This window comes from Toxorhynchites rutilus, chromosome 2 (genome assembly GCF_029784135.1).
Source record: "Toxorhynchites rutilus septentrionalis strain SRP chromosome 2, ASM2978413v1, whole genome shotgun sequence".
NCBI classification, from domain to species: Eukaryota; Metazoa; Arthropoda; class Insecta; order Diptera; family Culicidae; genus Toxorhynchites; species Toxorhynchites rutilus.
In genome coordinates, this window is record NC_073745.1 from 114,756,417 (window position 1) to 114,778,339 (window position 21,923).

General features: G+C 40.8%; 1 protein-coding gene across 5 annotated transcripts in view; it reads left to right on the forward strand.

The window, feature by feature from the left end:
• Positions 1 to 21,923, forward strand: part of LOC129771066 (Ig-like and fibronectin type-III domain-containing protein 1) — a 436,355-nt gene that overhangs the window by 404,526 nt on the left and 9,906 nt on the right. For 4 of the 5 annotated variants that reach the window (XM_055774358.1, XM_055774356.1, XM_055774359.1 and 1 more), the window contains 7 exons: positions 12,672 to 13,261; positions 13,320 to 13,820; positions 13,881 to 14,339; positions 14,397 to 14,643; positions 14,704 to 14,882; positions 14,943 to 15,439; positions 15,496 to 15,943. In XM_055774358.1, coding sequence (XP_055630333.1) covers positions 12,672 to 13,261; positions 13,320 to 13,820; positions 13,881 to 14,339; positions 14,397 to 14,643; positions 14,704 to 14,882; positions 14,943 to 15,439; positions 15,496 to 15,943 — 2,921 coding nt within the window. Of the gene's footprint in view, positions 1 to 12,671; positions 13,262 to 13,319; positions 13,821 to 13,880; positions 14,340 to 14,396; positions 14,644 to 14,703; positions 14,883 to 14,942; positions 15,440 to 15,495; positions 15,944 to 16,043; positions 16,212 to 21,923 lie in introns of all 5 variants that reach the window. The other variant, XR_008742272.1, reaches the window with a different exon arrangement.

Below are 21,923 nucleotides of genomic sequence, written 5' to 3' on the forward strand. Positions count from 1 at the left end.
TATTGACGTATTTTACCCAAATACTCATGATTTCAGTTTCAATTTACTCAAACACAAAAAATAACATAGTTTTGAAAATCACATATTACATAGAGTGAAATCTGTTCTTCCAAATTCCGTCTACAAACATTTTTTATGTTTGCCCCAGAAAGAATGACAAACAATTGAAAAGAGCGTGTTTTTTGGGAAGAAATATCAATAACTTTGGGCGAAGATGATATATTGACAAGTTCTGCATCACAAAATGTTTTTATTAGTAAGTTCTAAAAGTCTTTCGAAGACAGTTTGTATGTATAATTTGAAATATAAAAGTTGGAGCAAAAACATTTTTTTTTCATGCTGACATTAACGTAACTTAGAAAACATTCACTATATCGGTTATTTCAAGAGATAGAAAAAAACATTGTTCTACAATTTTTGTCTAGAGAATAACTGTCGAGCTTCTTCTTCTTCTTATATGGCACTAACGTTCCTAGAGGAACTCCACCGTCTCAACGTAGTATTACTTGCGTCATTTTCATTAGTACTTAGTTGAGATTTCTATGCCAAATAACACGCCTTGGATGCATTCTGAGTGGCAAGCTCTAGAATACGCGTGACCACAGTGCAAGTCAGAGGAAATTTTTTTGAAGAAAAATTTCCCCGACCAGAACGGGAATCGAACCCGAACCCCCGGCTTGTTGGATTTGACGCTAACCACTCGGCCACGGGAGCACACAACTGTCGAGCTCTAAATGCTAAAGGGTGTGTCACATCAAATTGCATCACGGAAAAAACGCTGTAGAAATTCACCCAGTAGACCGATCCTTTTGAAAATTTTAGACAGTAAAATAAAAACTATTAAACAACTTTTGGCATTTTCTTTTTATTCATACTTCGAGCCCAAGCCCGTATGCTCGCACTTTCCTCTTTACCCCGTCTATAAGGTTCTGTACAACGTCAGGTTGTAGTTTTTTTTTTAACAGAAATCCATTTTCTCTTGAAGTCCGCCTCCGATTTGACAACTTTTGGGTTCTTCCGGAGGGCCTGCTTCATAATCGCCCAATATTTCTCTATTGGGCGAAGCTCCGGCGCGTTGGGCGGGTTCATTTCCTTTGGTACGAAGGTGACCCCGTTGGCTTCGTACCACTCCAACACGTCCTTTGAATAGTGGCACGAAGCGAGATCCGGCTAGAAGATGGTCGGGCCCTCGTGCTGCTTCAATAGTGGTAGTAAGCGCTTCTGTAGGCACTCCTTAAGGTAAACCTGCCCGTTTACCGTGCCGGTCATCACGAAGGGGGCGCTCCGCTTTCCGCAAGAGCAGATCGCTTGCCACACCATGTACTTTTTGGCAAACTTGGATAGTTTCTGCTTGCGAATCTCCTCCGGAACGCTGAATTTGTCCTCTGCGGAGAAGAACAACAGGCCCGGCAGCTGACGAAAATCCGCTTTGACGTAGGTTTCGTCGTCCATTACCAGGCAATGCGGCTTCGTCAGCATTTCGGTGTACAGCTTCCGGGCTCGCGTCTTCCCCACCATGTTTTGCCTTTCGTCGCGGTTAGGAGCCTTCTGAACCTTGTATGTACGCAGGCCCTCCCGCTGCTTGGTCCGCTGGACGAATGAACTTGACAAATTCAGCTTATTGGCGACATCCCGGACCGAACTTCTCGGATCACGTCTAAACTGCTTAACTACGCGCTTGTGATCTTTTTCCCTGACGGAGCATCCATTTTTGCCGTTCTTCACCTTCTGGTCGATGGTTAGGTTCTCGAAATATCGTTTTAGTACTCTGCTGACCGTGGATTGGACGATTCCCAGCATCTTACCGATGTCCCGATGTGACAACTTCGGATTCTCGAAATGAGTGTACAAGATTAATTAACGACGCTCTTTTTCGTTCGACGACATTTTTCCAAATTTACGAAAAATTGACAGTGAAGCATGGCCAACGTAATCTATACACTCTTATCTGATTATAAAACCAAAGCTGAAGATATAATTCCTAAAAATTAAATTTCTACAGCGTTTTTTCCGTGATGCAATTTGATGTGACACACCCTTTAATTTCCACTTAAATGCATCTCCAGGACCATTGTGCAGTGTTGCCACACGTACAGAGTTATCTGGAATGACACAGATTTTTTCGTTGTTTTTGGTACAGACTTTTTCCAATTGTGAAATTTCTTGCATTTGAACAAAGCAACACATTATCCCTAAGGTTAGCCTCAAACCATGGTTCAAAAGTCTGGGCTTGAGTCGGGACTTTATTCGCACCTTCTCCCGACTCATGTCCAATCACTGTTCGTTAGATGCGCTACTCTTTCGTATTAATCTTGCCGACAACAATCTTTGTGTTTGTGGCCAAGGTTACCACGACATCGAGCACGTTGTTTGGTCGTGCGAGCTGTATCTTGTCGCCAGATCGAATTTATTAGTCACCCTTCGGGCCCGAGGAAGGCAGCCCATGATGCCGGTGAGAGACGTGTTGGCTCGGTTAGACCTTGATTACATGTCCCAAATATATGTATTCCTTAAAGCTATCGATCTTCGTGTGTGATTGTCCTTATACCCTTAGTTTTTCCTTTTCCTTTTCCTTTGTGAGAGATCGGATCCCTTCTTAAGAATAAGATGAAATGTAAATACATATTAGATATAAGATAGGTTTAAGAATTGAGTGTGATGAGTGTGATTGAGAGTGTAAGTGTGATCATTGTCAACATATCCTCATATCCCCTCCTTTTCCTGAAGAAAATATGTCACCCTTCTAAACTCGAGTTGACCGCGAGTAATCGGTTTCCTATATTATTAACATTAGAATTAAGGAAAAATGTATATATACTAGTAACAATACAGTAAGGAGTTCGGCTCCTTTAAACCTATGTAACTGAGCCTGTAAAAATAAACGATTTAAATAAAAAATAAACAAAGCAACATTAAGGTACATGTCGACTTTCACGCCGCAGTACCGCTTGGCGCTGCTGTTCATAAAAGCATTTACAATACAATGAGTGATCAGTTTCATAAGGACGAAATTCCTTACAAGGATCGTCTGAAAGGATTCGCGTCGGACGGTGCGACGTATGTTTTGCACCAGATCAACAGATTGGATCGTTTGTTCCAGTTTGAAAAACCTGAATCCACGATGCTACATGAAGAGCTGAAAGATTTTTATTTGATCATTTTCACTAATAGCTGCAAGGAATCTTACGTTGTTGCTATGTCCAATGTTATTAAATAAGAAGATAATTTGAAAAGCGGAACAAAGGACAGCGGAAGGCAGGATATTTTCTCGTGAAGCTGATCAAACAAATGATAAAAAGATTCGATTTTGATGATTCGAAGCTCAAGTCTACGGCAATGTTAAGCCCCAGAAACTCTTCCAATTTGACAAGAATTAACGTCGTGTTAGAAGCGTTTCCAGGATTCTACAATGGGAATGTACAAGATGTGGAGAATTAATTCTGTAGCCTAAAGATAAAATTACTCCGTAAGGAAATCACAATTTCAGAAAATCAGCATGTGCAGGGTTGGTAGACATAAATTGGATGCATAATAAGAATTGACGGTTCGCGCGCCTTTTCGGCGCTTTGATGCCTCGTTTGTAACGTTCTCACTATGCCTCAATCCTCGGCAGCTTTCGAGCGATTGTTTACTGAATATAATCAGAACAAAAATAAGCTTTGAAATCGGCTCAGCAACGATACGATGAACGCTATTTTGAGATCTAAGGATTTGGTCAAACATTGTGGTGTCAGCTTGAAAATTTGAAAAAATGATTGTATGCAATCAGAATTCAAAAAACTATGTATAAGCATCATCGAACACACGACTTATCTTCGTACATTCGTACATTCGTGGCTAGTCATAATTCCAATTTTCTATTCCGCGGCTAATTTTTTGAATGAGGGCATAAGGGTGCCAATGATGGTAAAAATTGACCCTAAAATTACAAAAACTTACCCCATACAAAATGTTCACCACCTCGAAAAAACACCCTATGTCATATTTCAGTTCAATCGAACTCAAGAGAGAGTGGCGCAAAGCGGTCAAAGCTTGAGTTTTCTTGAAAATCGAAAAATCACCCAAGTGAAGGAAATCTGAGGGGGTCTCCGTAGCCACATTGGTTGGGCGATCGATCGTGAGTTCAAAACTCAGGGCCCTCATTGACCATCTTTGTGTTGTTACAGAATAGCTACGTCCACGCAACAATCATCAGCGATGGAGATCGATCCACGGTCGAAATAAGATCGATTCATCATCCATACAACTGCTCTGCTCTGCCAGACACATCGGGCTACTGTTCTATAAATAACTCAACAATTATCAATAAACTGTCTCCGCTGTCCGGTGGTCCAACTGGATAATGGAAGAACAGAAAGAATAACTCTTACGCCTAAATGGCTACTGTGTGAATGTACCATGTGTAATGGTATAGAAGGAATACTGGCGGATGGCAACTGTGTAATGTGCTAATTATAGATATGATAACCATGTGACATGTACACGATTAAAATTCGGCTCTGTTACAGCTAAAATGCTAATGAGCCTTAAATCAATAAATGGGATAAAAAAAAAGGAAATCTGAGTTAAAAAAAATGATGCAAAATTTCTTCAAATTGTGTGAAACGTCGAGATCGACTGTCATCTCGGAAAAAAATTTGTCAAAGATCGACACTCTGGGACTTTTTTCCGGAATACCCAGCCAAACGTTTGGTTTAAGGTGCCAATGAAAATGATCATTTCGATTTTTCATATGGAACTGCGTTCGAAATGTTGGTTTACACGAGGAAATACCCAATGCAAAATATTAGCTCAATCGGGCTTCATTTACTAGTGTCGCAGACATAAAAATTTGAGTTTCCCGATTTCCTTTACTCCCCCCTTGGGTGATTTTTCGATTTTCAAAAAACTCATACTTTGACCGCTTTGCGCCACCTTCCCTTAAGTCCAATCGAGCTGATATTTTGCATAAAGTGTTTTTTCGAGATGGTGAACGAGAATGTGATATGCTAATATTGGAATACGCTAAAGTATAATTAAGAGATACCATGATTGTGTTGTGCAAGTGATCAAGTCAAATTATCACTGTTGACTGAACTACCAGAACCTTTGCTATAATTGTTCAACTGTCACTTGTCAGAATCACTACTTTTGTTGACGTATGCCCAATGGTGGATCTAATCTGACATTCAAGAAAAATTTCCATCAGGAAGTCTATGCTTTGATTTACTCAATAATTTTCTAAACTTTAGCGACTGTCGCAGAGAAAGCGATAAAGGATCTGGACGTCATCCCGACTTCCCGAAAATTGTTTTTGTACTGATTCAATTCGATTGGAGTGCAGTTCTTGATAGGGTGCCCATACAACACTGCAATATTCTAAAATAGATCTAACAAAACTTATGTACAATGTTTTTATTGTGTATGGATCACTGAAATTGTAACTAAATCTTTTTATGTAACCGAGCATACTATTTGCTTTATTGATCATTGTATTGTAATGTTCGCCAAAAGTGAGTTTCGAATCAAGAATTATACCTAAATCTCTAACTTTGACGCATCTCTCTACAGTTTCAAATCCTAGAGAACATATGAAGTCATAAGTTTCATGTTTTCGAGTATACGATATAATATTACATTTTTTCACATTAATTTCTAAAAGACTTTTCACGCACCAATCGAAGGAAACATCTACTTCTTGTTGGAAAAGATCACTACATTTGGTTACTTCCATGTACAATTTCATATCATCAGCATATATTAGAATGTTGAGGTTAGTTAATACTAGTGACACATCATTTACGAATAGGATAAAAAGTAAAGGGCCTAAGTGAGAACCTTGTGGAACTCCGGATGTGACATACACTGGACTAGAGATTTTTCCTCTAAAGCGAACAAACTGTGTTCTATTGGTGAGGTAAGATTCTACCCACTTCAATAGAGTTCCAGTTACTCCCATACGTTGGAGCTTAAAAATAAGCATTGGAATATCTACTCTGTCGAAAGCCTTGCTGAAGTCTGTATAAAGAGTCTCGACAACGCTGCCTCTATCCATTACCGCAAGAGAATAGGATACAAATTCTAACAGATTTGTAGCAGTGGACCTTCCTTTATAAAAACCATGTTGATTCGGTGAAATATAATGTTTTAACTGATTGAACATTTTAGTATTGACAATGGATTCAAATAATTTGGGAATACAAGATAATATGGCGATGCCACGATAGTTATTTATGTCAGAACTGTTACCAGATTTGAATATGGGTAGTAGGATTGATTTTTTCCAGACAGAAGGAAATATTGCGAATTTTAGCGATAAATTGAAAAGCAAGGACAAAGGATGAACGAAAGCCGATGCCAACTTTTTCAACAACATTGGAGGGACCATCCGGCGGACCTTTAGATGAATCTAGATCCTCCAGCGCGACAAGAAGTTCGTTAGCGGTAATATTAGGCTGTCAAAAAAGTCCTGCGGTATTTCAGCGAGGTGTCGTTGTAAGCGCGTAGTTCTAGTTGTAATCATTGTATCGAGTCATACTATAGCTTGTTGGAAAGGTATTTTTGCGCGCTATAATATAGTCCTTGACAGTGTTTTGTTTGGTTAAGTCGTTCGTGAGTTATAGTGTCGCAAATATGGAGCAAAATAAAGAGAAAATCCCACATATTTCACAGTACTACTATGACAAAGGCAAAAATGCATCTCAAGCTGCCAATCAAAATTGTGCAGTTTATGGACCCGATACAGTTTCCATTTCCACCGCACAACGATGGTTTCAACGTTTTCGTTCTGGTGTAGGTCGTCGAAGATGCGCCACGCTCCGGAAGGCCTGTCGTCAAAAATTGCGACAAAATCGCTGAATTAGCCGAGAAAGACCGGCATAGTAGCAGCCGTAGCATCGGCCAAGAGCTGGGGATAAGTCATTAAACCGTTATTAACCATTTGAAGAAGCTTGGATTCACAAAGAAGCTCGATGTATGGGTGCCACACACGTTGACGCAAAAAAACATCTTTGACCGTTTCGACGCATGTGAATCGCTGCTGAATCGCAACAAAATCGACCCGTTTCTGAAGCGGATGGTGACTGGCGATGAAAAGTGGGTCACTTACGACAACGTGAAGCGCAAACGGTCGTGGTCGAAGCCCGCTGAAGCGGCTCAGACGGTGGCCAAGCCCTCATTAACGGCCAGGAAGGTTCTGCTGTGTGTTTGGTGGGATTGTCAAGGAATAATCTATTATGAGCTGCTTCCCTATGGCCAAACGCTCAATTCGGACCTGTACTGCCAACAACTGGACCGCTTGAAGGTAGCACTCATGTAGAAGAGGCCATCTTTGATAAACAGAGGCCGCATTGTCTTCCATCAGGACAACGCCAGGCCACACACTTCTTTGGTGACGCGCCAGAAGCTCCGGGAGCTCGGATGGGAGGTTCTTTTGCATCCGCCGTATAGTCCGGACCTTGCACCAAGTGAGTACCACCTGTTTTTGTCCATGGCGAACGAGCTAGGTAGTCAGAAGTTAGCCACAAAAGAGGCCTGTGAAAATTGGCTATCCGAGTTTTTTGCCAATAAGGAAGCGAGCTTCTATAACAGGGGTATTATGAAGTTGGCATCTCGTTGGGAACAAGTCATCGAACAAAACGGCGCATATTTGACTTAAAACAAATGATTGTAACTAATTTTATGAACAAATGAAGATTCAAAAAACAAAAACCGCAGGACTTTTTTGACAGCCTAATATTACAAACCTGTCCATATTCCCCCCACTATAAGTCCATATTACCCGCATCGAAAAAAATGTTGTACTTTTCGGTCTAATTTAGTTTCAGTAAAAAACATTTAAAAACACTTTTTTGTCTAATATTTGACCAATTAAGTAGAAAAACAGTATATTGAATCGCGAGAAACTGCATCAAAGTTTTGGAAAACATGAGCTTTCAAAGATATAGTTGAAGTTCTCACATGTCCGTTCTATCCCCACCTCCACTACTTTAATAGGAAGGTGGTAAATCATATAGCCGTATGGTAAATGATGTTGGTTGGTCCAGTAGGTACTATGGCAACAACTTGGCGCTCTACTTTTTTTTTGTTTTGGTTTTTTGTTGTTTGTTTGCAGAAACAAAGTTTCTCTGTGTTGAGTGTTTTTTTTTATCCCATTTATTTATTTAAGGCTCATTAGCATTTTAGCTGTAACAGAGCCGAATTTTAATCATGTACATGTCACATGGTTATCATATCTATAATTAGCACATTACACAGTTGCCATTCGCCAGTATTCCTTCTATACCATTACATATGGTACATTCACACAGTAGCCATTTAGGCGTAAGGGTATTCTTTCTGTTCTTCCATTATCCAGTTGGACCACCGGACAGCGGAGACAGTTGATTGATCATTGTTGAGTTATTTATGGAACAGTAGCCCGATGTGTCTGGCAAAGCAGAGCAGTTGTATGGATGAATCGATCTTATTTCGACCGTGGATTGATCTCCATCGCTGATGATTGTTGCGTGGACGTAGCTATTCTGTAACAACACAAAGATGGTCAATGAGGGCCCTGAGTTTTGAACTCACGATCGATCGCTTACTAAGCGAACGCGCAACCAATGTGGCTACGGAGACCCCCCTGTGTTGAGTGTTGTTCACCTTTAAAATGCCCAAGAAAAGGTAATATTCTGGAGAAAGCCTTTATTATGAATGGACCAATCTGATGACACTAAATTCAAGCAATGAGAAAAAAATCGATTTTTTTCATTCAAAAATGGTGATTTCTCAAACCGGACAAACCATTATCAGAGGTGGATTTCGCTAGGTACATTGAGTGGAAATAGAAATGTTTTCTGACAAAAAAATGAAAGAAAAAAAAGGACGAAAAAATGGCTCGACCTTATTGTTAACGTAATTAATCGAAAGGTTTAAAGTGTCCTTAAATAAACAAACGAAGTTGAAGAAGAATAAACACACATAACGAGTTTAGTTTTAATTTACCGAATTGGTCTTTCTCAATGCTGGAGGCGAATAAGTTGAAAAGATTAAGACCTCTATAATTCAAGACCAAATAAATCAAACGAAATCTCATAGCATTGTTCATAGCGTACCCGTATTATTTTCAACAAACGCATAATTCTTTGCACGGGATCGGCTCAACAATATCTTCAAACAAACTCCCAGCCTTCACATATGATGTTGACTGAACTCAAATAAAATGTCGCAGAATCAAATAATTCATATCTTGCTCTTTTTACAGCACAACTGGAAATATTGGTTTGCCAATCAATTATTCAGAACGTGGGATTTTTATTTAGATTAAACTTGACATTTTCCAGGTGTTCAACAGTTAGTATCAAAATATTAGGCTGTCAAAAAAGTCCTGCGGTTTTTTTTTTTTGAATTTTCATTTGTTCATAAAATTAGTTACAATCATCTGTTTTAAGTCAAATATGCGCCGTTTTGTTCGATGACTTGTTCCCAACGAGATGCCAACTTCATAATACCCCTGTTATAGAAGCTCGCTTCCTTATTGGCAAAAAACTCGGATAGCCAATTTTCACAGGCCTCTTTTGTGGCTAACTTCTGACTACCTAGCTCGTTCGCCATGGACAAAAACAGGTGGTAGTCACTTGGTGCAAGGTCCGGACTATACGGCGGATGCAAAAGAACCTCCCATCCGAGCTCCCGGAGTTTCTGGCGCGTCACCAAAGAAGTGTGTGGTCTGGCGTTGTCCTGATGGAAGACAATGCGGCCTCTGTTTATCAAAGATGGCCTCTTCTTCATGAGTGCTACCTTCAAGCGGTCCAGTTGTTGGCAGTACAGGTCCGAATTGAGCGTTTGGCCATAGGGAAGCAGCTCATAATAGATTATTCCTTGACAATCCCACCAAACACACAGCAGAACCTTCCTGGCCGTAATGAGGGCTTGGCCACCGTCTGAGCCGCTTCAGCGGGCTTCGACCACGACCGTTTGCGCTTCACGTTGTCGTAAGTGACCCACTTTTCATCGCCAGTCACCATCCGCTTCAGAAACGGGTCGATTTTGTTGCGATTCACATGCGTCGATACGGTCAAAGATGTTTTTTTGCGTCAACGTGTGTGGCACCCATACATCGAGCTTCTTTGTGAATCCAAGCTTCTTCAAATGGTTAATAACGGTTTGATGAATTATCCCCAGCTCTTGGCCGATGCTACGGCTGCTACTATGCCGGTCTTTCTCGGCTAATTCAGCGATTTTGTCGCAATTTTCGACGACAGGCCTTCCGGAGCGTGGCGTATCTTCGACGACCTCTACACCAGAACGAAAACGTTGAAAATCGTTGTGCGGTGGAAATGGAAACTGTATCGGGTCCATAAACTGCACAATTTTTATTGGCAGCTTGAGATGCATTTTTGCCTTTGTCATAGTAGTACTGTAAAATATGTCGGATTTTCTCTTTATTTTGCTCCATGTTTGCGACACTATAACTCACGAACGACTTAACCAAACAAAACACTGTCAAGGACTATATTATAGCGCCTTTCCAACAAGCTATAGTATGACTCAATACAATGAATACAACTAGAACTACGCGCTTACAACGACACCTCGCGGAAATACCGCAGGACTTTTTTGACAGCCTAATATGTACAATTTTTATTTTGTCGTAATAGATGCGACAATGTCTCTGCGATCTATCGAAATGGCGGAGCTTAAATCGCAATATCACCTCTCTCATTACCCGTATAACAAACGCTGCGTTTGATGCGCAGTGGTGTGCAAATATTGTAACTCACCGATGTATAAATAGAACCTTATTGACAGCACGAGTAGGTAAGAACACAAATGGACAGAACAAACATATGAAAAAATGGGAATGCTTCCCATTTTCGTTAGTTTCAACCAGCTGTACTCAACCGGCACCCCGAGGACCGCATGTGTCCCTCTTTACTTAATCTTTTCTGGTGTTACTTAATTTTGAATCATTTTTAATGTGTAATAACCGCGAAAACCCAAGAAATCAGTTCCTATATTTTGACGTAGGATTACTTCCTTCAGTAATAGTGTCAAATCAGAAAACAGAGCTCGTTTTTATGAAATAGTTTTAACGTTAATTAATATTTTGCTGCGACCATAGTTTGATGAACTGCATACCATTCAGATCGGGAATTTTCTAAGATTTGTTTGATATGCTCTACATTACGATCTTCTGCCAATGGTTAACATTACAGAAAATTGGAAGCATTCCTATTTCCTATACATTTGTTCTGCTCATGTGTACGTGTAGCTACCCGTGCTGTAAATAACGAGCAAATAATGCATCAACAGTGCACATTATTCATATACCACTTGCTTATCTGTTGAAAAATGTTTGCTCCTAACGATGTTATGTATATTTTAACTGGATAATGCATCGATTCACAAGTCGCCACATAACACTTTTCGAATAGCATTCCACGGTCTCTGCAAACGAACATTAGTTTGACAACCTTTTTCAATCTCAAGACAGCAATTCGGGAATGTTGGGTCAAAATGCACACGGGTAAACTTCAAACCCTGATATCAACTTTCGTTATTTGAGACACGGGTATAATCTGGTGATGTCAAGGAAGAGATATGGTAACAAATAAGGAATTCAGAAAAAGAAAGCTCGGCTCTTGGTTCCATCGGTGAAAAGCGTTCCCACCAGTTTCGTTGTGCCATTTAGTCATACCTTGCAATTATAGAAGATGTTTATACTTCTACCTCATCGAGAGCCAACATTGAACTCTTCTCTAAACTAGGGCAATAAAAAGAGAGATTTGGATTGTCGAATATGCAGGCTTGTATGATGAAATTGGTATCTAAAAAGCAGGTACAACAGGCACAATAAATTATTTGTTGCCTAATATAACATAAGAAATACCAGTGAAAACAAGCATTTCAAATGAACTGTTTTCAATCATTTTAGCGTAATTTACCGTGGCGTGAACTTGTAAATCGTATTAACATCCAATCAATGGTAGTTAGCTTGGATAGTTAGCTCAATTAGTTCAATCAACTAGCATAACATATTTTTAATATTTCATAAATATTTAGCTCTCATAAAACTCTTTCATATATGATTGTGTTTGGTTTGACTCTCGCTTGATGCGTAATGGAATGGAAGAGGTCTAATATTGATGACGAATTTACTATGAAAAGGACAAGGTTTTATTATGTAAACAAATACTCCTCAACGAACTTCAATGAAAGTAATAATCCGTGCTTTAATCATCGCTAGATACTTAATTACTATCCAGCTTATTTGCGAGAGACATTTTGCAGTTCAAACAAGCAAAAGCATCAGCAGTTAGATTCCGGCGCTGCTCGTGAAAATAAAAGCTATTTACTTACTGTTAATACCCTTCCCGATGATTCTAATACGCTGAAAATGAGCTTTTCATTAGGCAGCCGTGGATGCATTCCTTCCCGTCCCCCCAAAGGTGCTACCTTTCATTATTACGGTTGGCATGCTGAACCCTCCTCCTCTAGATGATGCTCCTCTCGGCGCTCGTTTGTTAGCCATATCGGTAACTAGGGCAGAAACATCAAAGGTAGCCTCTTTGCAATTTCGAGAGGATTATGGTTGAGAAATTCCTCCGCGTATCATCACCGTGTTCCCGCCGCATGCAGCGCCAAACGGCGCCGGTAAAATGGAGCAATTTAAAAATTATTCTCCTTTTCTGTTTGCCCAATCCCTGCAGACGTTCGCGAATGCTGCGTAAAAAATGGCATCAACCATCGGACCTGCCTGGATAAGATGTGCGATCCGGTGAAGGCGGATTTCACCGAAGTACCAGATCTGATGGTGTGCGCTCCGTGGGCAAACATTACGTTTGCCTGTCTGGCGAATAAAATAGATCACACGCCGTGCTGCAAGTCCCGCGGAATCCCCGACGGCTGCCTGGCGTTCTGCTCCGGCAATGTGAAAGCCATCAATTTCAATTACTTCAAGTGCCTGCAGTACATGTCCGATTACAGCAGCTGCCTGCTGCAGGGCTACGGAGTCCTGTCGGGGCCACCCTCGAAACTGAAAGCACCGCTAATTGCACCCCACTTTGTGGTTCTCGAATGGAAACCACCAAAAATTCTCCCCGACACCGTTACCTCGTATCATCTGCACTACAGACGCTTGGGGAGCGGCGAAGAGTATACAGTCGTCGAGAAGGAGCAAACACCGGTCATCGTTGAAGATTTGGAAGCTGGACAATACTACGAGGCATTTGTTGTGGCGGCTAACGCGCATGGGAAGGGAGGACCTTCCCCCCGACTTGTGTTCCAGACAAAGCGAGAAGTTTGTTATTTGTCGGTACTATAATTTCGAATATTAATTTCTGTTATCATTTCAACAGAGCCAGATGGAACCAGTTACTCACTCGTACAATATCTCATCATGTTGTCATGCTTCCGGACTGCTTCCTCAGTGCGCTCCACTGTGCAGTTATGACGTGAAAATGTCAGACCTTCAAAAGCTAGGAAACACCTGCCGGGGTCTGATCGGAACCATTGTGCGTTGTAGCGCGGGTGGTCGCGATCACAGCTCCTGTTGCGCCCGTCGAGCCGTTCCTCTCAAATGTCAATCGCTATGCCGTGGTGTGATCACACAATCTCCCGTTGATTGTCTGCCCTACGCCGGAAATATTATTCAATGCTTTGAAGAAGGCATTGGGCATATCCCAATGCCGGTGGAAGATCTTCATGTAACCTCTGTAACAAACACTAGCATTTCGCTTGCCTGGGTTCCGTCAGAGATCGATCCGAACAACACGGATACGAAGGCTTCGGATTATATCGTCCAGTACGGGAAGGTGGACAACATGACAATGTACGAAACTGTAATTAAACTCGACAACGTGAGTTCATGAACTTCTCATTGATGACCGTAGAAATTCTAGCAACTCTTATTTCTATAGGAATTAATCACCAACGAAACTGAGATCGAGTTAGGCAACCTCGAACCAAAAGCACTCTACCGCATCACTGTGATCGCGCGAGGTCTCCATGGAACGTCGCTCCCATCCTCTATGCTGCTGATAAACACATCTCGCACAGATGCAGCCAGCACCGTGTACGGAGCACCTTCCCCACCACATTCTTTATCAGTTTCCTCTCACAGCGCTACATGGATCACAGTTGCCTGGCAACCGCCAGAGTTTTCCCACCCCCACGAAACCATTACCTATCGCGTAATCCACAAGGTCGCCAACAACTATACCGTCATCGATACTCGCTTGTTGTGGGTACGAATTGCCAATCTCCAGCCGAACACACAGCATATCATCTACGTAGTCGCACTGGGCGCCAAGGGAACTAGTTTGCCATCGGAAACCTTGGTCGCATGGACTGATCCGGCACTCCCTGCTTTCGTTGATGTAAGTTTATTCGAAGAACATCTGAATATATTGTACAAATGTGTTCTACTCCAACAGCCACCAACGGTCCACCCGTCAGACATTATCTCCGAAGGTGGTTCAATGACGATCCTCTGTCTAGCTCTAGGAAACCCTGCTCCAACGATTTCACTGTACGTAGGAGGTCATCTGATCCGACAGGACACCTCCCGGCACATGATTACTGTGATACACAATGTTACCATCGATATGGAGCACATCTCATGCTACGCCGACAATGGATACGGTATTCCAATGCAGGCATCGAAGCGTGTTAACATTAGCTGTAAGTTGCCTTTCTGCCATTACACGAAACTTTTGTTCTAATCGATCATGAATTTCGCAGTTGCACCACGAATCCAAGCTTCGGGCATCACCGTTGCTTCGGTGGGAGAATCGGTCGCCCTCAAGTGTACCGTGCGGTCGAGACCAATTCCCAAGACTATGTTCTGGCGTGATCATGACGGTCGCGTTCCGGTGATCCAGGGTGGTAACTTCGATATGTCCATGAGAAACGACGTTGATGTGAGTTCGACTCTACTTCCACTATCCAATCCAAAACATTTGCAAATATTTGTTTCACAGGACACCGCTCTCTACACCATGACACTAACGATCAACAAACTGACCGCGGAAGAGGCGGGAGACTATTTCTGCCATGCAGAGAACGCCCTCGGCTCGTCTACCCGTGCTGTATCAGTACGCATCCGAAACACAGCCGCCTCAACCAACATATCCGAATGCTGTGTGTCGCAGAACGTTTCGTCCGCCTGTATGAGCGCGTGTTCGTTCTACATCGATATCGAAAGTGTGATTGATCGACCCGAGTGTATTGTGGATTTCGATAAACTGATGAAATGTGCCGCTGATGGATCGGATCACCGAGGTTGTTGCGCTTCCAAAGATATTCCTCGCAGATGCCTGAATTGGTGCCGGGGCGAACCGATTTCTCCACCGGGAATCTGTGCGCTGCAGCACACCAGAACAATCGTGGGTTGCTTCCAGGAGAATCGCGAACGTCTCCCGGGACCACCGCAGAATCTGCAAGTGCAGGTTATGAGTGACGAAGAGGTTGTTATCAGGTGAGTTTCGACAAAGATTTATTTCCGAACTACATTGAAGCTATCTTTTCAAATAGATGGGATCCTCCGACTAAGAATCCACACACTGTCGAGGGATATCGGGTGTTCTGGCATGACCTGGAGCCAGTGACCGACAACTTATCGAACGTCATCAGCGGTCTCGGAACCAGCCGGCTTGATGCGAAGGAGACAAGCATCAAGCTGGAGGGTCTCAAGCCCAACGTTATGTACGAGCTGGTCATCAAGGCCGGTAACCACTTCGGAGCATCGGTCCTCTCGGAACCATTGCGGTTCACGCTGGGTGATCACCACATCACTTCGGCGTCGCAGGCATCCAATGCTGGAGTTATTAGCGGCATTATCGCCGGCATGTTGGCTATTGTTCTGGCGATAGCCGCCCTTGTGATCATGAGGAAGCGGAGAATCGGTCAGAAGCAAGCCAATGGTGGGGTGGCCTTCGAGAATCCAAGCTATCTGAGGGAGATGAACGTGGAGCATGTACAGGTAGGCGAAATGAGAGTTACACTACCGAAATTGGGTGGGACTAAAAATGCGGAATGTGCGTTACAAACACATCAATAATTGGCATAATTTTCGTTTTCAGTTGTTTTTGCAATGATAATCTTTTGAATAAAGTTCCGTTTACGTGCATCATTATAGTTTGTAATTTTGTTTTAAATGTACATTCACCGACCGAATGTGATAAATGTGATAGCGTATTGACTTGCACCAATAATATAAAATCATCCCATTGTGATCGCGGATATAAAAGGTAAGGGTACAAGGAACTGCATGGGGCGATTACAAGCACGATCTTGGCTAGGCATGTTGTTAGAGTAGCGAAAAAAAAATTTAACATGAGGATTTTTTCTTCAAATTCTTCGTGGCAAGAGGGTATGCACACACTCTTATTCATATCTATTTTCTATTCGCAAACAGACAGGCAAAAGAACAGAAAAAACGGAGTTGAACTCTCTTGGACGTAAAGCTCCAGTCACTCAGAATCAGTAACCCCTGCCCATTTTATAACAGAACCATTATGCATTATTTCCAAAATGTTTTGACAACAGTTTGTTTTTCTAAAACCATTTAAAAAATTTACATACATTTACAGCACACTTATCTGCTCCTCTCTGTCCCCCTCATCTTCACTGATTTACACTGTACGGTGTTTCCACCCAACGTGGTCACTTCCTGAAACATGTTCGATTTGATAGCGATCATTCTTCAATACCTTCATAACGAGGCTCCGATAAACTGATCCTTCTTAACTGAAACAAGATCATCAACCCTATACCGCTCCACGTCCTTCCTCATATGGTCGAGATTAGGATTGAGCGATCTCGGATCGATTTTTCGAAGATCGATCTTTTCCGTTCCGATTTTCGATTTTTTGGATCGATCTTTTTGACTCGAAAAAAATCGAGAAAATCGATTCTTTCGATTTTCGATTTTTTCGATCTTAGAAAACCTTTTTGTGGATCTGTTTTTCAGTATACATCGATTTTAATCTCACCAATGACCATCTAACTAATTTTTTAAACATAATGTCAATATTTGAATCGCTTCTTCTACAATTTAATTCTGTACAAATGCTGACTGAGACAGAATTAGCGACAGCAACAGAGGGGATTTACTGTCACCAGTGGCTCATAGCATCACTGAACTAGATGTTGACATCAATTCCAGGCGAAAGGTTATTCTCAAGAACTGGCTCCAAAATCAAGAATCGGCTTCGTCTGATTGACAAACGGATGGCACGACTGGCTTTTATGGAATCGTTATGAACTGAGCTATGGACCATTATCAGTTGTTGAATTTACAGTAATGCTTAAGTAATTCTTAGTGAAACGACTCCATGACGTCACAAAATGACGTTTTTTTCTGGACTTTAATTTTTTTGTGACCTTCATGCTGAGGAACAAAATAAAATGCTTATGCTTTATGTTTGAATAGAAATATTAAATTTGTATTTCATGTCTAAAGAAAACACGATACTCCTATAGAATCAGCAGATAAATTTGAAAAAAATCTTTGATTTTTCAAAGATCGATTCGGTAAAGATCGATTCTTTTGTACCGATTTAATCAGTGGATCGATCCCTACGCCGTTTAGAGAATCAATTCGACAATATCGATCTTTTTATAAAGATCGCCCAATCCTAGTCGAGATACTGCTTCTGTTCTCTCTGCAGGAAAGTGGCTTCTGTCTTCCCATTTTACTGTTTGTGTCAGATAGGTCCCAGAAAATGAGCTGGACAACGGTGCCAATATCATGCCATTTTCAATGAGTTTATCGACCTATCCTTCGAATTTGATAACAAATTACGTGCCAAAACTGTGCCAATTTGGGAACGCGTCGACCGATTACAAGACGGCTCGTCTTTTATAATGGCTATATTCGTTTTCAACGAACTAGAAATATAATATGAAGAGAAAGTCGTTGTTAACAAAAAAATATTTTATTGTAAACTAGCTGACCTGGTGAGCTTTGTTCCGCCCAAAATGCATTTTTTTTATATGAATCGTTTCGAACATTCATTTCTAATAATTGTATCAAAACTCATCATTCTATTATAAAATTATTATCAGCCACAATTCTCATTCAAGATTCTTTGATTACTTTAAGCACCTATTTTCAAAGTGCGTTATTCTACCCAAGAATCCAAAAGAATACAAAACAACAAACATTTCCATTAAACTGACAATTCCTATCACGAGATCATTGTATGAAATGGCAGAAGGTGAGAGATCTTCTAATATGGAGATCTCGGATACTGAAACCAATACAATAAAAGAAACTAGAAAAAGAAACATAAACGCGTTCCTATCGTGATGTCATAGAATTTTTTCCATTTTCTTTTATTTTTTTTTTAATCTCTGATTTCAAAGTTAAGATAGCTTCAGTTGGACGATCCGTTCTCGAGTTTAGCGCTTAGCAAACACATTTGGCGATTCACGTTTCTTTATATATATTTTTTCAATTCTTATAAAATTTATACCAATACTAGCTGACTCGACAAACGTTGTTCTGCCATATAAATTATTTCTAGTGCTTATTTTGGTTGTTAAATAAAAAATGTCTAATGTATCGTAGGTATTTTTGAATGTTTTAACGATCTATAAAATTAATCGAATGTAATTGAAAAAATAGAACGAACGAAACAATTTGAACGAAAGTGTGTTTGATGTTCATGCTGCCGAAAATGACGGAACGCATTGTCATTCGATGAACAAACGTAAAACGTTCGTGACTTTTAACGTTTGTGACTTTTCCAAGTTTCTTGCGGAGCCCAACTTGCGGATAAATTATTAAATGGAGATCAAACTTAGTTTGTAGACAACTTTTACATGATCCAGCAAGATTTTATTCAATTTAAAGATGAATTGACAACAATAACATATGCCAAAGTCATATTATATTAGGCTGTGAAAAAAGTCCTGCGGTATTTTTTTTTTGAATTTTCATTTGTTCATAAAATTAGTTACAATCATCTGTTTTAAGGCAAATATGCGCCGTTTTGTTCGATGACTTGTTCCTAACGAGATGCCAACTTCATAATACCCCTGTTATAGAAGCTCGCTTCCTTATTGGCAAAAAAACTCGGATAGCCAATTTTCACAGGCCTCTTTTGTGGCTAACTTCTGACTACCTAGCTCGTTCGCCATGGACAAAACAGGTGGTAGTCACTTGGTGCAAGGTCCGGACTATACGGCGGATGCAAAAGAACCTCCCATCTGAGCTCCCGGAGCTTTTGGCGCGTCACCAAAGGAGTGTGTGGCCTGGCGTTGTCCTGATGGAAGACAATGCGGCCTCTGTTTATCAAAGATGGCCTCTTCTTCATGAGTGCTACCTTCAAACGGTCCAGTTGTTGGCAGTACAGGTCCGAATTAAGCGTTTGGCCATAGGGAAGCAGCTCATAATAGATTATTCCTTGACAATCCCACCAAACACACAGCAGAACCTTCCTGGCTGTTAATGAGGGCTTGGCCACCGTCTGAGCCGCTTCAGCGGGCTTCGACCACGACCGTTTGCGCTTCACGTTGTCGTAAGTGACCCACTTTTCATCGCCAGTCACCATCCGCTTCAGAAACGGGTCGATTTTGTTGCGATTCACATGCGTCGATACGGTCAAAGATGTTTTTTTGCGTCAACGTGTGTGGCACCCATACATCGAGCTTATTTGTGAATCCAAGCTTCTTCAAATGGTTCATAACGGTTTGATGACTTATCCCCAGCTCTTGGCCGATGCTACGGCTGTTACCATGCCGATCTTTCTCGGCTAATTCAGCGATTTTGTCGCAATTTTCGACGACAGGCCTTCCGGAGCGTGGCGCAACTTCGACGACCTCTACACCAGAACGAAAACGTTGAAACCATCGTTGTGCAGTGAAAATGGAAACTGTATCGGGTCCATAAACTGCACAAATTTTATTGGCAGCTTGAGATGCATTTTTGCCTTTGTCATAGTAGTACTGTAAAATATGTCGGATTTTCTCTTTATTTTGCTCCATATTTGCGACACTATAACTCACGAACGACTTAACCAAACAAAACACTGTCAAGGACTATATTATAGCGCCTTTCCAACAAGCTATAGTATGACTCGATACAATGAATATAACTATAACTACGCGCTTACAACGACACCTCGCTGAAATACCGCAGGACTTTTTTGACAGCCTAATATGTGTTTCGCAAAAAGCTGCAGTACAAAGCATCCGCACTATGAATTGATAAGAAAATAATAATAATAATAAATATAGTATGAACATTATAATGATGTACAATTTCATTATTTTTCTACATATCCTATAGTTACACTTAGGTGCCTACTATATCAAATTCCTTTTAAAAGCCCTATTCAATTTGAACGAGGAAAGTGTCACCCATATCTGGGTGACGGGGCGACAAAAGTGTTCAAAAGGAAAATGTCGCAGCGCTATATAGTTGCGGACCAATCCAGAAATATCAGTGTAATCAAACATTTCATGTCGTATCTTCCCGAACCCGTGTATTATGACGGTCCGTTCGTCAATGAAGATCAAACGGATGTTTTGGGATGATCTTTGACATATAGAGGAATGAAGCGCTAAAGACAATGACCGCCAACGAAAAATAATTTTAAAAAAATTTAATTTTTTTAATTTAATGAATGTGAAAAATGTGAAATGCAAAATGTAAAAAAATGTAAAATACAAAAAAAATGAAAATAATTTAATAAAAAACAGGAAGTGGGTTATATCTATGGTATAACCGCAAGGGTGACGTAGGACTATCGTTGATTTAGAGATCATTTGTATGAAGTTGAATCTGAATTCATTCTGAATCAATGAATATTTGGAGAACTTCGAAAACGAGAGCGTTACGTTGGAGGCACAAGGTTTTATGCATCCAATATTGGATACGGAAATATCCTACTGATGGGGAAGAATAATCTTCAGAAGCTATCCTGTTGATTGCGATTGATTGAAAAACCACAAAACCTAATGTATTTGGTCACAGTGTAACATGGATAGAAAACATTCAATTAAACTCTTTCACATGAATATATTTTGAAAATTCCCAAAGGAACTGGCAGATTATTTTCAGTAACGATTAGATATTTCCACATTTTCCTCGATACTGGAAGCCCACCAGTGGTTAATGCCAACTCGATAACCACCTGTTAATAGCACTTGATTGAAACATATTTGGTCACAGTGTAACATGGATAGAAAACATTCAATTAAACTCTTTCACATGAATATATTTTGAAAATTCCCAAAGGAACTGGCAGATTATTTTCCAGCAATGATTAGATATTTCCGGAACTTTCTCGATACTGAATGGCATCCTAACGGAAAGAGTTCTGCGCGTGTATGTGTCGATCCTTCGCCGTCCACCTCCTCCAGCACGTTAGGCAACGATGTTGTCTTGTCGATGTCCTCACGAAAAATGAATGTGTCTCACCACCAGAATATCGCTTAAGTATGCTTTTTGTGTGTGATTGAATCGAGAGAAGGTGTGGTTTACGATGGCAATTTAGAAGGCAAACTAGAGGGGAATGAACTCTCTGAGCTCGGAACTTTCGGCGACTGAGCAATAATCGATTGCGGGCGCATACAATATTGGATACGGAAATATCCTACTGATGGGGAAGAATAATCTTCTGAAGCTATCCTGTTAATTGCGATTGATTGAAAAACCACAAAACCAAATGTATTTGGTCAAAGTGTTACATGGATAGAAAACATTCAATTAAACTCTTTCACATGAATATATTTTGAAAATTCCCAAAGGAACTGGCAGATTATTTTCAGTAACGATTAGATATTTTCACATTTTCCTCGATACTGGAAGCCCACCAATGGTTAATGCCAACTCGATAACCACCTGTTAATAGCACTTGATTGAAACAGATTTGGTCACAGTGTTACATGGATAGAAAACATTCAATTAAACTCTTTCACATGAATATATTTTGAAAATTCCCAAAGGAACT